This window comes from Xiphophorus hellerii, chromosome 10 (genome assembly GCF_003331165.1).
Source record: "Xiphophorus hellerii strain 12219 chromosome 10, Xiphophorus_hellerii-4.1, whole genome shotgun sequence".
NCBI lineage: Eukaryota > Metazoa > Chordata > Actinopteri > Cyprinodontiformes > Poeciliidae > Xiphophorus > Xiphophorus hellerii.
The window spans coordinates 23317974-23335030 of NC_045681.1; the positions used below are offsets into that span (position 1 = coordinate 23317974).

At 40.0% G+C, this 17057-nt stretch overlaps 1 protein-coding gene across 3 annotated transcripts in view; it reads left to right on the top strand.

Moving 5' to 3' along the window:
- Positions 1-17057, top strand: part of mpp2b (MAGUK p55 scaffold protein 2b) — a 60633-nt gene that overhangs the window by 4713 nt on the left and 38863 nt on the right. For 2 of the 3 annotated variants that reach the window (XM_032574757.1, XM_032574758.1), the window contains exon 2: positions 9463-9542. In XM_032574757.1, the coding sequence (XP_032430648.1) occupies positions 9512-9542 (31 nt within the window). In that variant the 5' untranslated portion in view covers positions 9463-9511. Of the gene's footprint in view, positions 1-3082; positions 3110-9462; positions 9543-17057 lie in introns of those variants that run through there. The other variant, XM_032574759.1, reaches the window with a different exon arrangement.

Below are 17057 nucleotides of genomic sequence, written 5' to 3' on the forward strand. Positions count from 1 at the left end.
TTTCGAAGGAGTAAACATCAGATGTCTGATTGCTAGTGAATGCAGCATTAAAGGATCTACGAGTCACTGATCCCATTTCTTTTTACTTCTGCATTTTGGTTTAGCATGCAGCAATCAGACTGGGAAGTGAGGCATGTTAAGATAAATATATGTCACATGCTGGATATAAAGTCTGTAATGAGTATTTTAACTTAAGTGGCTTTTACAGAAATCTCCGTTTCACATAATTTACTCTGTTATTTCTTTAACCAGCTGATGATAGTGTTTATTTTCTCAGGATCAGTCAGCAGGGATGAAAGACGGGAAAAAAATACAACAATGGAAAGATTGTAAAATGTTTGGGATTCCTTTTTTTTAAATCTGGAAGACTGAAAGACGAGCAGAACCAAGTTTTCTCAGGTAGTCAACATCACAGCTCAGAAAGCGCTACTGCACTTGTGCTGCTGAGAATGTACTTCTTTAAAAAAAGAATAATGTAGAAATATTGAACTTTTTTTCCCCCCAACATAATTTTATGATTTAGAAGAATATGAAGTGTAAAGCTGCTGGTTTACTTGAGCTACAACATCAAATTAAATCAAGGTAGCAATTGCTGCGCATTATCACAAGGCTAATTGTTTTTGTCTATTCAATTAATCAAGTAATCATCCAAAATCTATGAGTAGAAAAACATTTATTGTGTCAAATAGCACAATTAGAAGAAATGTGATTAGAATGGGCCCCCGGTTGGAGACCACCGCCACCTGTGAATAGCTGAAATCCTTCAAATGCCCTTATAATAATTAATAATATTAATAATAATAATAATAATAATTTAATATTTCAAACACCAAATATACCTTCATCCACACAGTGGAAACCTTTTTAGCTCTACTGCAGATGCTAACATCTACGGTCTTACTTATCTCCACTCTTTGGGGTTCAGCCAATCAGTGTCAAGGAAAATGAATGGAGCTCTGATTGGCTGCTTTGCAAACGCCACCCTATAAATCTTAAATCGCATTGTGTCTTGGTCAGGGTTGTCCAAACTTTCTGTCACATGGGCCAAAATCGTCAGGGACCAAGAAAATAAATACAAAACTAAAATAAAGCAAATAAGGTAGTCTGACTTTTTTGTTTTGTTTTTTGGAGTAAAAGGACATTAGTCATCGTAGATCCAAAACTTATAAAGAATTTTGCATGTTTGTTGCATTGTATGAAAGTCATAGTTTTCAAATTGTTTGGGGTTTGACTGAACAAATTTATTCTCAGTATAAGGTCAGGATTTGGCTCACTTTTTTCCAAATGCTTGCTGTATTTAGCCAAGTTTAATAAATTAAATAAAAGCTGATTTGGGGGAAGCAAAGTCAGATTTTCAGTTGAAAGTTATAACAAAATGAATACTTTGTGTTGTGCGTTACATTTTCCATTGCAATAAATTTATGTTTTAATAATTCTACCTTGATTAAAAATAAAAAAAAAGTCTCCATTTACATCAACCGCCTTTTTTGGACAGGCCACATTTGTACCATTGTTGAATTCAGTCCAAATTGAACAGAAGCAGAAGTTCAATCAAACAGTAACATGATCAGTTGTTTTATTATTTTTCATTCATCGTCATGCTGCTGCCTGCATTAGGAAACCTTTCAGGAGACTGAAGTCCACCTAAAACAGACCCAGTGACATCCATGCTTTGTTGATGCTTTTTCCCCCTTTAAAGCCACAATTACGTTGACGTTTTCTTCTCCACGCTTTTCAGATCCTTTTACTCGTTCTTAGCAAAACAGCTCAAGTTCAGCCAGATTACAGGAAGAGCATCTGTGAACAGCAGCAGGTCTCGCCACAGATTTAGGAATCTGTGGCGGATCCTAAATGGATGCTGGATGTTGACTGTGTCCATTCTAATATAAAGAAATGCTTTCTTCTATTGTAGCTCTGACTGTCTGCGTATGTTGGTTTCCCAGCTCGAAGCTGAAACTCGTCCAGTTTGATGTCAGTTGTAGCCTCTATTGTATTTAGCTCCCATCATATAAACATTCCTGTTGTGATGTCCCCGTGTTCTACCATGGCTGATGTACGGTGTTAGATTTAGAGATGCAAATATTTCAGTGTTTAGTGATTTGACTTGATTCAAAAACAACTTTTAATTCAGAAGTGATTTTTGATTCAGAAGCCATTTTTTTGTCGAGAAATTATCTTTAAATTATGTGACTGATGAGGAGAAGACAGTGTAAACAAATAGTGCATTTATTTAAAACTATTCTACAAGGTGGCATACTTACTGTATCAAACAGTTTATATTTAAATATAAATAGGTTTGTGCATAATTTACCAGTGTCAGGTTAGCTTAGCAGCCTGGCTTTTGCTCAAATCAAAAAATATTTTTCAAAATATAATTCTACAAAACATTAAGCAGATTTTTGGGCTTTTTGAATTGAGTTCAAAATTCCTAAAAATAGGAATTGCGATTCTCTACAGAAGCATTTTTTTCTGCACCCTTACTGCTGAAAAAAACAGGAGGAAGACTACAGCGCAGGGCATTCTGGGTAAATACAACCTAAACAAACACTCGTGTCCAGCTCTAACAGGAAATACCAACAGAGAAGTCCTACAACCAATAAAAATTGATGCTATTCCGTTTCTGTTTACGTTTTGTGAAAAATAAAGTTGAAGTTAAGAATAACATACTGTAGAATAAGGACAAAATGTTATATAACGTGTGTATAATGATGGTGTTAAGCTATTGTTAGGCAGTTTTTACGTAATAACAAAAATAGTTTTAGTTTGTTCCTCGTGTATCTCAAAGCTTAGCCAGTAGTTCATCATTTACAGCATATTTTCAAGCCACAGTAAGGTTACCTTAGTTAAAATTCACCGGCTACTCACTTTCCATTCTGTTGACGGCCGCCACCGAGCAGCAGCACACTGTGTGCATTCATTTGCATGCGTAAAGCACCTTTTATTTTTGAAATCACTGAACCGTGGAGCAATCATCCTTTCAATTATTTATTCTCTCCGTGTGCTGTGTCCCATTCGGGGTCGTAGGGTTCGGTGGTCGGTCGGAGTCGGTCGCAGATGTCTTCAGGGAGAGAAAGGTTGCATCCAGGAAGGACTGTCTGTCCATCACAGGGTCAGAACGCAGACAAAGGACAAAAATTAGACGCAAAGAAAGAAACCTTTATTTTCTTCGTCAGTTTAGTATTAACTGTACCAGAAGATAATATAAAGTTTGTTTATATATATATAGTAAATATATAATATTTATATAATATATATATAATATATATATAATATTTTTTACCTTGATAGACAGCTTAAACCTTCAGCTTTAGTTTAATTTAACTTCTGTAAAAATCATTCCACAGTGTGTGCCTGGTTCTGTCACCTAACAAATCTGGCTTAGTAAGGCAAGTTCTTCCTCTCACTTTAATTTTGAAAAGAACATTTAACACTGGACCTATAACATATATTAAATATCCAAAATAGAATGTAAATAAAAAAAAAACACACACACACACATCTGAAACCATAAATAAAATGGATTATGATGTCTCTGTAAAGAAAAAATACTCATCATCGAGTAATTGAGTTCATTTTAATTAATCATGCAATTTTCATTTGTAAAAAAAACAATTTTCTTCCCACTTCACGATTATGAACCACATTGTGTTGGTCTATCACAGAAGATCCATAAAAAATCCATTAAGGGGCTAGTATTTGTTTTCCAGGCACATTGTGTCATTTTATTCCACAATCAAGTAACTATTTTAATGTCAGTTGTTATTAAGATGCTATGTATACCCAACATGACTTAAAATAAATTTGAATTTGTTATTTGAAATTGAACCTCCCTCTCTTTAAGAAACTCCTGCTCTTTTTGGAACTCTGCCTCCAGAAAGTCATCACAACATGGCTCCTCTATTAATCCTTAAACAATGTTTTTACCAGCATTTCACTGAGAAGCAGCTCCTATAGTGAGATGAGCAGCTTCACCAGGTGTTTGCTAATTACTGGTGGCTAGTCTGCAGGAGTGAGTGGGTGAGTGATGGGGGCGGGATGGAGGCGAGAGAAAGAATCCAAGCAAAACTCCAGGTATATTTTTGAAGAGGGAGTATCATTATAACATAATGTAAAGCTATAAAACATTAATTTTATATGACATCGCCCCTTTAGGTTTTGTGACTGTAATTGGACAATTGGAGGGGTGTGAATATTTTTGCAGTACCATGGAGCTCAGTGAAAAGTATTCTTTTGTGTTTTTTAAATTCAAATTACTTTTTGATTTGCGTGTTAAATATTTAATCATTTTAAAATGTTCTTATTGAGCAACTGAATAGGCCTGAAATGGACTGCAGTGTTGACCTCTGACCTGTATCTATTTCTATTTGTATCTACAAACCTGTATCTACAAACTATTTCACAAATATTCAGATTGAAAGCAGCACCATATTATTAGGACCAATTTTAGCTCACAACTTATTATTATTTTACGCATTTTCCCTTGTTGCCATGGCAAAGCGCCGAGGAAGGGGAGGGTGGGGTGGAGACGGCAATCTCCTCCGTGGTTGTCTTGGATACGACGGTTTTTCCATGTAAAGAAATGAGACGAGATGAACCTGTGGGAGCGCGGCGCTATTTTTAGGCTCGATGCCAGCATGCATGTGTGGATTAGGGCTCGTTTGGTTGCTGCTGCACGTGCGCTCCTGTGTGTAATATGGCCGCAGAGCGAGGATGGCTGGAGGCGTTTTTTTTTGTTGTTTTACGCCTGGCATACAAACACCTGAGCCACGGCCTGTGTGTCGTGGCCCCGGGACAAAGATGAGGAGGATGGCTTTATTTGGACTGTTTGTCTCACATGTCTGCCTTCTCTACCTTCAGGGACCTTGCAGAATAACAACCAGCACGATGAAGCAATTCAGCTTCATACTGATACTGACAATATCAAGCGTTCTGTTGAGTCTGGTTATTGGTTATGTAATATTTGGATGATGCCAGGTGTCCTAAAAATGGCAGCGGATATAATTTTAGATCTGTGAGCGCGTCCACATGACAGAAAGCCGGCACACAAAGCCAGCCTTTTGTTTTGACAGAGCGAGTGGAGATGATAGCAGGTCTATGACTGTGATTTCATGGCTGCTGTGCTACTGAGCTGATCTCTTCCCTGCCATATGTGAAATCTTGTGTGTGTAGGAAAACCAATCCAAGAGCAAAGACAGTTCATATTCCCAGGACACATACCGCTCAATACCAAATCTGAGCACAATACAGTGGATTATACTGTGTTTTAGGAACACAAACAGCATTTTCTTTAAGAAATTAGTGCAAATTGCTAAGATCATTCAACCATCTTCGACTTGTGTCTGATTCTTCCGAGACTGACATGAAAGAGGAGCGAAGCTGATGGAGATCCTGACCCCCACGACCTTCTCCCAACCCCCTGGTGTGTCAGAGCAGCCCCACAGCATGCCCGAGCGCTGCTGCAGTAGCTCTGATTATTTTTAATGAGCTCTGTCGTTTCGCATTGCAAACACGGGATGGCCTGGACCAGCCCCAGAGGACTGCTGTGTGCTGTGAAGGACGGCTTGGTTAAAAGTTCAGCCATGTAACATTGGAGTCAGGCGCATATCACTGCTTGGATGATAATTTTATAGATACATGTATAATATTGTAAATGGTTGGACAGTAGCAAGCAAAATGAAAGTGACATTGATATTAGAAAAACGTGATATTAGAAATATTTGGTAGAGTCGCTGTTTTATCCTCTCACTGATTTCTGCAAACACATATCCAAACATCTTAGAGGCAAAGAACAGGAGTCCAGTGACCTGAAGTCTTGTTTTGTGCATTTTAGTTGCAGTCAAGGACGTGTTGTGCAATGAACTGCAGATCTTGAAACTATCAACTGTAGATTTAAAACAAATTAAATCAAACTGGAGCACAGAACAGGATGCCTTAATCTACATAATTGTTCCTGCTACCAGAAAATGAGTATATTTTGTCTGTGCAGAGAAGATGTCATGCTGACCAAATAGTTTCCGTCTTTCACCGTTTCTTTAAATAGTGACGGAGAAATCTGAAGGCCATACGTCATTTTGAAAGGTTGCAGTTCATACTCCTGACCACTTGGATGCAGACATTTTCAACTTTATGCACAGAGTACAACCAAGTCAATCAATCAATTAAAAAAAAAAAAAAATTTCCATCTTCTCACTACCCAAGAGCCGACAGGCGTTGAAGAGTTCTGGACAGGAGGCTTTGGAGCGAGTCTGGTGGAGCTGAACCTCTGCTGTGGGTTTTCCTCTGCTGAAGTGAGGGCTTTGTGGGATCAGGAAAAGCTTCCGAGAGTCTTTGGAGAAATGTTCCCTGATTTTAGAACTTTGGCTGAAGAGGTGCTTCTGCTGCCGAGCACAAATTCATCCTTCAGATCAACATCAAACCCTTGAGACAATTGGTCACGCACAAGCAGGTGAACCATTCATAACCTAAGTGCAATTGGTTAATTTCTTTGTTTATATGTAATTATTGAGGCCACAGTCAGTGGTTTTTGTCACTAGTTGTGTTTCCATTGACCATAAAATTGTACAATTTGACATATCGAAAATAAATTTGCTTAATAGTAACACACCAAGTTTGAAAAAACTTTTTTTTTTAATAAAAAGTTTCGGCAGTAAGATGAGGGATTCTTTTAGCTTTATCGGATTGGTTTGATTTGCAAAACTGCAAAGAAAACACTTTGTCACATCATGTAATCTGCATCACGAGTCACATGATGAACAACCATGAAGAAGAAAATGGCCGAAAGCAGCTGGAGCATCAGGCGCAGTGTGTTTTTTTTTTTTTAATGATTTATCATGTGAACAAATGCATTCACGTGCGATTTTTAATTACATTTCTTGAATGTATGAAATGAAAACACGGCAATTCCAAGACTGCTACTTACATAAAAAATAATTGTATTATTTTGGCCTTTGGGAAATAGTTCTGATTGTAGTAATTCTTTCTGATCCAACACATGAAATATTTATTCTTATTTAATGTCAGATAATAAAAGGAAAACCATTGGCCTCTTTAAAACTGTGAATATCAACATATGGTTTTATCTGCAGTGTTACATTTTTAGCTATCCATATCTTAAACAAAGAGTTGTCCACATTCACCATATCTATTGCTTTTCTTCTTTGTGACGTCTCAACCACTGAAGATGATTAGCTTGTGTCTATGAACAGAGCAGTGACCCTGTTCACTGCTCTGTTTTGACCACATTATCGTTGGTTTTACGGGGTAACTACGGTCATGGCAACTGGGATCCAGTATCCTTGGATACAGTGGCATCTCCCCCATCAGCCACTCTCTTTTTCTTCCACCATATTGTTCTCTCCTCTTAATTTTTTCTTAAACAACCAGTACCTTCTTCCATACAGCCAGTCTGATATTCATTGAAGTTGTTTTGAACAAGTGAACAAACCGTCTGCTGCTAGATATGTAAATACTTCCAGGTATTAGATTCTGGAGTTGAAGACATGTTGTGAAGCTACTTCCTCATCTACTTTCATTTGAGTAAATGTCTGGAGGCAGCAGGATTCTGTGATTTTGAATCAGGCAGTAATATGTGGCACAACAATGAATAATTATTAGAGGTGGGACTCAACTAGATTTTTTTTTAGCTACATGCAGGCTCAGTAATTAATTAAATGCAATTAGTTGACAAAAAAGCAACTTCAACTCAAAAACACATTTTGCTGCTAAATTCTAGAATAAACAGACATAGGAGCTAAAAACAAAGATATTTGTTTTTAATCTGTTATTTAGGTTATTCAACCATCAGATTGGTGCAAAGTGCTATTATTTATTATTTATTTTCAAGTGTTTCAGGAACTTCTGATAATTTATGAAACTTATTCAGAAATCTGGACTGTGGACGCTGACATTAGCGTTGGGGACGTCTGTGCTGCTGCTAAGTGTTTAGCATTAAGATGCTATTTTAAGTTTGAATAGCTTTGCTGATAGACTAACTCCTTTTAGCACAATTTAAACACAACAGTAGTCTTTTCCAACATCCAACCAGATTGTTTTTTGAAGCAAAATTTAACCACCGGTGAGCCAATAGAAACAGCTTTATCATCCATTGCTGTTGATAGCAGATGTTGCTTGTGCATCAGATTTACGGGCGTATCAGAAACACATAAGTGGGACTTTTGTATGTAAAAAGAAATGTGATTAATTTCGTAAAAATTTTAATGTATTATAATCTATTATAATTAATCTAATTAATTAATCAATGTTAATGCGCTAAAGTCTCGACCCAATAATCATAATTTGTAAGTGATTATATAAAAAAAGAAGATTAGTAGTATTTTAATTTTCTTTTGGTCAAACTAGAGAGTCAGGGCGCCATCTGCTTATCAGGAGTTACGTAATACCAGTTTTACAGAACAATATGTGAAGGAATGAATCAGCTTATGTTCCCAAACAGTTCCCAAACTCTGCACAAATACACAGAATAAGCACAATCAATTTCTCTCCAAATCATGAGAATTTATCAACTAGTATAACCTAAGCTAGCAACAGGCATCTATGAGTATGAAACAAAAAGAATAATAAAATAAACTTATAATAAACTAATGATAAAAGTAGAAAATTATGATGAAAGATAAAAAACGATGCTTTCCATTCAGTCTGTATGAGTTCAGCTTATTTTGTGAAATAGTTTCAGTGTGTAGACATGCTAATCCGATGGACTCATACCTCAAAACGCTTTCATCTGTATTTGCAGTAAAACGTGAATATGGACTGTGATTGTAAATGTTCACCAAACACCAAAACTAGAATTCAGATTTTGATTTATGAAAACTGTCATAAATCACATATCCTTTTCCTTCCACTTTACATGTTGATGTTCAGCTGTCACATAACCGTTTGCTAAAGTTTGTGACTGGAATTAAGTTTTTCTGCACTTGTTAAGAGTGCAGAAGTTTTCCTAGATGTCAGTAAACGTAAGGGTCTTCCTTAGACACACAGATCTTAAATTGAAGGCTTATTTATCTCCGCCCAAAGCTCTGCCTTTCCTTTTATTTCACCTGAATTTTAAAGAGCTCTCCATTGACACATACTGAATCTTTCATTGTCTTGTCAGTGGAGATTCTCATTTCATCTTGCAGCCTGATGGTAAATGGAGCAATTAGAGCTAACAGACATCCTTGCTGAGCTAATGTTAGCCAGCCTGCCCACTCATTCACCCGCTTGCTAGGCCTTTCCAACTGTTGTCTAATTGTATTCCCAGCGGATGTGACGGCTAAAACCAGACGCCTACAGAGCAACTGGCTGCTCTATTCATAGGCCATAATACAGCTCCCTGTCATGTGCCGGAGTTATTTCAGATTACACTGAAAATAGTGAGATTGCTGTTTGTTTTCTTTCATCCTTCTGTATCATTGGATTTCTAATAGTGTCTGACAATAACCATTTCTTTTTTTTTTATTGCAGTTAATCTAAGAAGTTGTGTGGAGGATAAAGGGAAGAGCCAGACTTCAAAATGCCTGTGGCAACATCCAGTTCGGACTCCGGTAACTATCTTGTTCTCTCTGTAGCTATCAGGTTTGTGTGTGTGGGTGTATGTGTGCATGTGGGGGTGTGTGAACGCTTTGTGGTTGATCCCTCCTCTCAGGACGTGTATCTAATCTTCTGACTTCTAATATGACTTAATGAGCTGGCTAATGGAGCACTGAAACCCCTACTCAGATCAGTCATGCCTTGAAGGATTTGCTGTCTTATAGGTTGAAGCTCTCAACTCTGATTCAGAGCAAGAGGACTCAAAGCTGCAGTACTTAACGTTTGCAAAAGTATTGTTGCACACTTAATAATAAATCAGTGTGGTGTTGCGCAGGTTCTTTTATTTTGACAATTGCTGTGGAAACATGAGAGCGACAGTGAGCGCCTTCACTGACCAGCCGTTGCTACGCTTAATTGCCGTTGGCTCGCTCACAAATAAATATTTACGACATGAGTCAAATAATAAATATTTACAATACAAGTCAAATAATTAACTAAACACTTCCACATATATACCTCGCTACTCCGCCCTAGCCCACCTTCTCCACAAGAGACATAAACAGCAGCGCTAATTGACATTTACCTGTGGAAACATGAGAGCGACAGTGAGCGCCTTCACTGACCAGCCGTTGCTACGCTTAATTGCCGTTGGCTCGCTGAGTCAGGAGTGCTGCTCACCGTGCTCTATGTGCCCACTGGTGGCGAAGCGTTGTCACTGCAGTCCAGTGCATCTCAGTAAGATAAGTGGAGCTTAACAGCACAGCCAGGATAAGAAAAATGGAAGCAAATAAACAAACAGAAAAGGGAGGGGGTGTAATTACATCTGATGTCCATTCTCTCACACTCTCCCCTCAAAAATGAATGTCGTCCCGACATTTGGGTACCCTAGCTTTACAGCAAATAAATCAGTAAACATGCTGTTTTGATGCTTTACAATCATGCAGAGTTCTTCTAAGAAGGAGTCAGAATGAATGTTCAAAGAGATGCTATGCTGTTTCCAGTCCGAAAATATGACATGTATCTCCTATTAATATCACATTGTTGCAGTCGACGTCATTGTGCACGATGACAATCCACCACTTGATCCGCCAGTAGCGTAAATATCTGCAATCTCTTCTGAGAGTAAGGTACTTTAACTTACAAGTAAACTCTACCTTCAAAACATGCTAAAACAGATACCCTGGGTACTCATATCATCCTAACTAAAACATATCAAAAGTAGTTAACCATGCAAATCATTATAACTTATTCACATCACATAAAAGGCTGTCCCAGATTATGGTAATTAAATCTTGACATAGGTTTTCTTGTTCGAAAAGGATACCTTCTCACCCTGCGGGGTGATGTGTCAGTCTCTTCTGGGTCACTGTCAGCTGACTGGTGAGACTCATCTCCACTGTTCATGTTCTCTGGATGAAAGTCTTCTTCTAGTCCATCCATGTCCTCACCAAGAGTTGGTTGCTGCACTGGTCCACCACCATCAGCTATGCAGTCCCTTTGCATGTCCTCGTTGTGTGGGTGGAACTCTGGTGCCTCCACTCTCAGCTGACTCTCGATGAGTTGATCTGACTCCATGTTGTGATGCTGTAGAGGTGCATGAATGATGGCTTCCCAGTCTTCTTCATCATCTGAGCTATCTGCATGTCTCTGCTCCTCTTTTTCTTTTTGGGGTCTTTTAGGTTGAGTGGTTACTTTTGGTTCTGTTGTTGAAAGGAAATCGCATGGAAGCAGCAGATTCCTGTGGATGGTCCTGATTCGCCCTTTTCCACTTTCTGGGTGAATTTCATACACAGGGCTGTCCTGATATTTTCTTTCTTTAACAATGTACACTTTATCTTCCCAGAATGCTCTTAATTTTCCTGGTCCTCCCTTCTTATTCAAATTCCTAACAAGCACTCGGCAACCTGGATTCAACTCCCCTCCATGCAGTTTCTTATCATAGTGAGTCTTCCCTCTCATCGCCTGCTTACTGGCTGTTTTGGATGCCAACTGATAGGCTTCACTCATCCTTGTCCTCCATCTTTCTGCATAGTCCTGGTGAGACGAGCTTTGGTTCTTTTCGCTGAAACCGAACATGAGATCGATGGGGAGCCGGGGCTGACGACCAAATAAGAGGAAGTAGGGAGCATGGCCAGTAGCTTCACTGCGTGTGCAATTGTATGCATGGACCACTTTTGGTAGAGAAGATTTCCAATCTTTTTTCTCAATTTCTGGCAGACTCCTCAGCATAGCAAGCAGTGTCCTGTTGAACCTTTCAACCTGACCGTTACCCTGCGGATGGTATGGCGTTGTTCTTGACCCCTTGACCCCACTATACTTCTCTAGTGATGCAAATAATTTGTTTTCAAACTCCTTTCCCTGGTCATGATGCAGCTTTGTGGGAAAACCAAACTTCAAAACAAAATCCCCAAATATTTTCTCTGCAGCTGTTTTGGCCGCTTTGTTTTTGCAGGGATAAGCCTGGGCAAACCGTGTGAAATGGTCCATCACTACAAGGATGTACTCATACCCACCACTGCATTTCTCCAGATGTAAGAAATCAATGGAGACTAACTCAAATGGGTATGTAGTGATGATGTTGGTAAGAGGGGCTCGAGTTGATTTATTTGGCCGTTTTCTTTTCAAACAATTGCATACACGAGTGACATAGTGTTCGACATCACCTTGCATGTTAGGCCAGTAGAAGCGATCTCTGACGAGATGCAACACCCTCTCAACTCCAAGATGACCCATCTCCTCATGAAGCTCCTTAAAAACAAGTGCATGATACTTCTGTGGTAGAAGGAGTTGTGAGCGACTCGCTGTTTTGCGGTGGAGTAATCCATCTTCATCCATGTATAGTCTGTGTTTTTGTCTCATTAGCGCAGCAACCCTCCTGTTGCCCTTGTGCCAGCCACGTTTTGGCTTTTCCTGTGCACCAACACATCTCAATACTTCACTAATCACTGGATCATCTTGTTGAGCTTGTCTAAGAGCTGCTCTACTTATATCATTTACTGGTGTGTTAGCTGCATCACATTCTTCTGTGACCAGGCTGTTGATGGTTGCTGGGCATAGCCATGGCTCAGACTCCTGAAACTGAACAGCAACTGCTTGAATAACACTGTTCATCACCTCTGGGTGTACTATCTGTGTGCAGGTTTGCATGTACTCCTCCATACTGAGTGACATTCGGGAGAGGCCATCTGCATCTCCATTTACTTTGCCTGGGCGATACTTTATTGAAAACTGGAAATCAGCCAGTTCAGCAACCCATCGATGAGTGGTTGCATTCAATTTAGCTGTGGAAAGCACATATGTAAGAGGGTTATTATCAGTGTAAACTGTAAATGGTGGTGCATAATAGAGATAATCTCTAAACCTCTCACATATGGCCCACTTCAGAGCCAGGAACTCCAGCTTCCCTGAATGAAGGTGATAGTTTTTTTCTGGGGGTGTTAGAGTTCTGGATCCATATGCTATGACTGCTAGAGTTCCCTGCTGTCTCTGGTAAAGCACAGCACCAAGCCCTTCTTGTGAAGCATCACAATGTAGAATGAACGGCTGTTCAAAGTCTGGATAACCCAATACTGGTGGTTTCACTAGAAAATCTAATAACTGGCAAAGCACCTCTTGATGTCTTGTTGACCATATAATTGGCTGTGATGATGGTAACTGTCCACTGTTCTGATTTCGTTTCCCTACACCTCGCTTTTTGTGTTTTCCTTTTCCCTTTTTCTCAGGGCTTGAGGAGAGAAGATCATAAAGAGGCTTAGCTATGCAGGAGAAGTTTGGGATGTAACTGCGATAGTAGGAGACAAATCCCAATAACTTTCTCAGTTCTCCCACTGTGGAGGGTTTTCTTTCTCTCAAAGCCTGTACAGGAGCAATATCTGCAGGATCCACTGTGTATCCATCTTTTGTGACCAGCTTTCCAAGAAATCTCACTTGGTTCTTGAAGATGTCACATTTCCTCGGTGTCAGCTTAACTCCTGTTTCCTGATAACGCTGCAATACATTTCTAAGATGATTCAAGTGGTCTTCAAATGTTTTAGAGTGCACCAAATTATCATCCAGGTAAGGCAAACACACCTTATCACGTAGCCCAGCCAGGCACTCTTCCATGGACCTCTGAAACTCTGCTGGTGCTGATGATAATCCAAATGGTATTCTCACCCATTCATACAGACCCCATGGCGTGATAAATGCAGTGAGCGGCCGACTTGATTCTTCCAGGAAGCCCTGATGATAAGCTTTTCCCTGGTCAAGGACAGAAAACCAAGAACTTCCAATCAGGCTGTTTAGCATGTCCTGTATGCGGGGAATGGGATGACGGTCTGGTAGAGACTTCTTATTCAACTCTCTGTAGTCACAGCACAGTCTGAGACTACCATCCCTTTTACGCACACAGACTATCGGGCTAGAGTAGTTTGATTTAGACTTTGTTATCCAGCCCCTATTTAACAAATCTTCAAGATATTCTTTCACCTCGTTGTGCAGTGGTTTTGGAACAGATATATATGTTCTAGTCACTGGTGTGGGATCTTGTAACCGGATTTTGAGCTGCAGTGAGGGGATGGTTCCAACATCATAATCATCACGAGAGAAGGCTGCACACTCCTCTCGAAGTAGTTGTTTAACCAACTGCTGTTGTGCTGGGGAAAGGTGGCTGATGGGAACTGGTGGATCCCATCGATTTTCACTTTCAGCCCTGCTTTGGTTCTCCTTTTCTTCCCCTTTGCTCTCTGATCCCATTGAAGTTCCCTTTCCACAAATAAAATTTGGTGTCTCCATTTCATTTACTTCTGTTGGTGCCACATACATTGCTTTTACTGCTTGGATTTGACCCACTTTGCTTTTGGAGGGTAAAACGATATCATGAGCAGTATCATTGTTCACTGGGATTCTGAAGCAGGACCAGGAACTCTGTTGTAAGCACACTATTCCTTCTTTAACCCTTAGTCCTTCTGGTAGCTGTGACTGTGACAGAGGTTCAAACAGGACTTCTTGCTGACCTGCGAGCAGACCAGCTCGTGTACTGCACTTCACCATCTTCATCTGGCCAGCTGGGATGATGAGATTTTCTCCTGATGCTTTAACAGTACTAATGCCCTGTTCCCCATTCATATTTCTCATGACTTTTAGAAATACCTCTGCCTTCTTACTTTCAATAGAAAATGCTGTACTGACAGCTTCTGTAATGATGGGGGCAGGATCTACACCCATTTTTAATAGGTATTCAATCACATTGTAACCAATGATTGGTTCTTCTCCCACCGCATCCTCTTCAGCAACTAGAACTGGCACCCAGAGCTCTAGCTGTGTTTGACTCACTGATGGTAATTTAAATTTTACCTCAACCCAGCCAATAAAAGGGATTGGTGTCTTATTCACTGCTCTTCCATCCAATATTCCAGGTCCAATAATTTCAGTGAGGCTTCTGATAGTAACATCGGGGAGATTCTGCTTTCTCCATTTTTCACTCATGAGGCAGACCTGTGATCCAGTATCCCATAGAGCTCTGGTTTCCACTCCATCCAGCAGGCAGATAATGGTACACTTCTTTCCAATCAAGTTGAGCAGTTTGTCTCTTTGTGATGGAGAGAGGAGGTTGACACTAACACTCTCATTCCACTCAGATGATGCGTGTCTCACTGCTTCCATATACTTAGGTTCTGAATGGTGTGTGATGTCAGTGGTAAGCTTGTGTCCATTTTCTATTTGGTCACTTTCCTTTTTGTCATCTCCTGTTGCTGGTACCGATGTCACACTGCTCACAGACATATCTGCTTCTCCGGGCCTATCTGATGTGTTTTTAACAAACCGACACCCACGTGATAGATGCCCACTTTGTCCACATTTGAAGCAATGGTCACAAAACTCTCCTCTATTGTTGTCCTGACAGTGTTTACAGCCACGTCTCCGACTTGGTCTTGACTTGGAAACAGGTAAATGAGAGTCATTAACCAGCCTCCTGATGTCTTGCATCTCACTTTTAAGTCGTCTGATGGCGTCTAACAGCTCAGTTTCTGTGTGAGAGGCAGATGATTGCACTTTTCCAGTTTTATTCTTTATCCCGTTGGAAGATGGCTGTTCTTGCTCCCAAATTGCTCCAACTGTTGTTTTGGGGGCTGACTGTGCTTCTGCTCTAACCTCCCTCACTTTCAGATCTTTATTGTTCCTCCTGAACTTCTGTTGCCTTTCCCATTCAATGCTGGCTGCTTCATTAGTCTTTGCTATCAGTACATCATCTGTAACTGTCAGATCATCCAGGGAGTTCTTGAGCTGGTGTTTAACATTATCATTAATAAGTCCTGTTCCTACTGCTCTCAGAAACTTCTTTTGAATCAGTTCTGGGCCATAATCCCCTTCTGAACCAGGTTCTCTAGATGCAGCGAGCAATCTTTCTTTTAATTCTATTGCTCTAAACAAGAAATTTTGTGGAGACTCATTACTATCCTGCGTAATGTTAATTAGACGATGGTACAGGTCAGTGGAGCTATCTTCCTTGTAATGTCCCTTTAATATTGTACGCAGCTGTGCAATAGTAAGGTCTGTTTTGATCTCTAGCATATCACGGAGCGGTAAACCTGGGCTAATAGCTCTGACCACAGCCTCTATGATCTCCGCTTCACTGTGATTTCTTTTTAGGCCCATTTCAATCTGATGGATCAGGTTTGAATAGGACAGCTTGTCTCTCTGACCTCTTTCTCCAATTTGGCCATTAATTTTAAACTCTCTTCTTATTGTAACTTCTGGTGGACGTGTTGCAAAGGGGTTGGCAGGTTGTGTTGGAAGTGGTGATGTTTCCTGTTTTTTCACTTTGTTTTCTAATTTTGCCATTTCTCCCTCTAATTTCTTTGTTGCCGCCTGGAAACGTAGCTGTAATGCTGCATACTGTTCTTGTAAATCTATAAGAGCAGCATTATCCTGATTCACAGTATCATCAACCATATGTGACATCTCATATTCGCTCACTTCTTTAGCTTTTGATATTAATCTGCTGAGGAATTCACGAGCTATATCCTCTTCCTCACTCTCCATAGCTGTATCTACAGCTGCATCTATTAGTCTGATCAGCTTGTGCTTTCTGGTCTGATTTTCTGTTGAGACTTTTCCATATGAACACACCTCTTGTAGCTGGTCCACTTTCAACCGCACCAGGGCCTCGCTCAACTGGTCTTGCAGTTGCTCCAACTCCATCGCTGGTGTGTCACAATCTCCTCTCTCTTCCCTGAAACACCGCTGATCCCCGTACGGGCCACCAATTTTTGTTGCACACTTAATAATAAATCAGTGTGGTGTTGCGCAGGTTCTTTTATTTTGACAATTGCTGTGGAAACATGAGAGCGACAGTGAGCGCCTTCACTGACCAGCCGTTGCTACGCTTAATTGCCGTTGGCTCGCTCACAAATAAATATTTACGACATGAGTCAAATAATAAATATTTACAATACAAGTCAAATAATTAACTAAACACTTCCACATATATACCTCGCTACTCCGCCCTAGCCCACCTTCTCCACAAGAGACATAAACAGCAGCGCTAA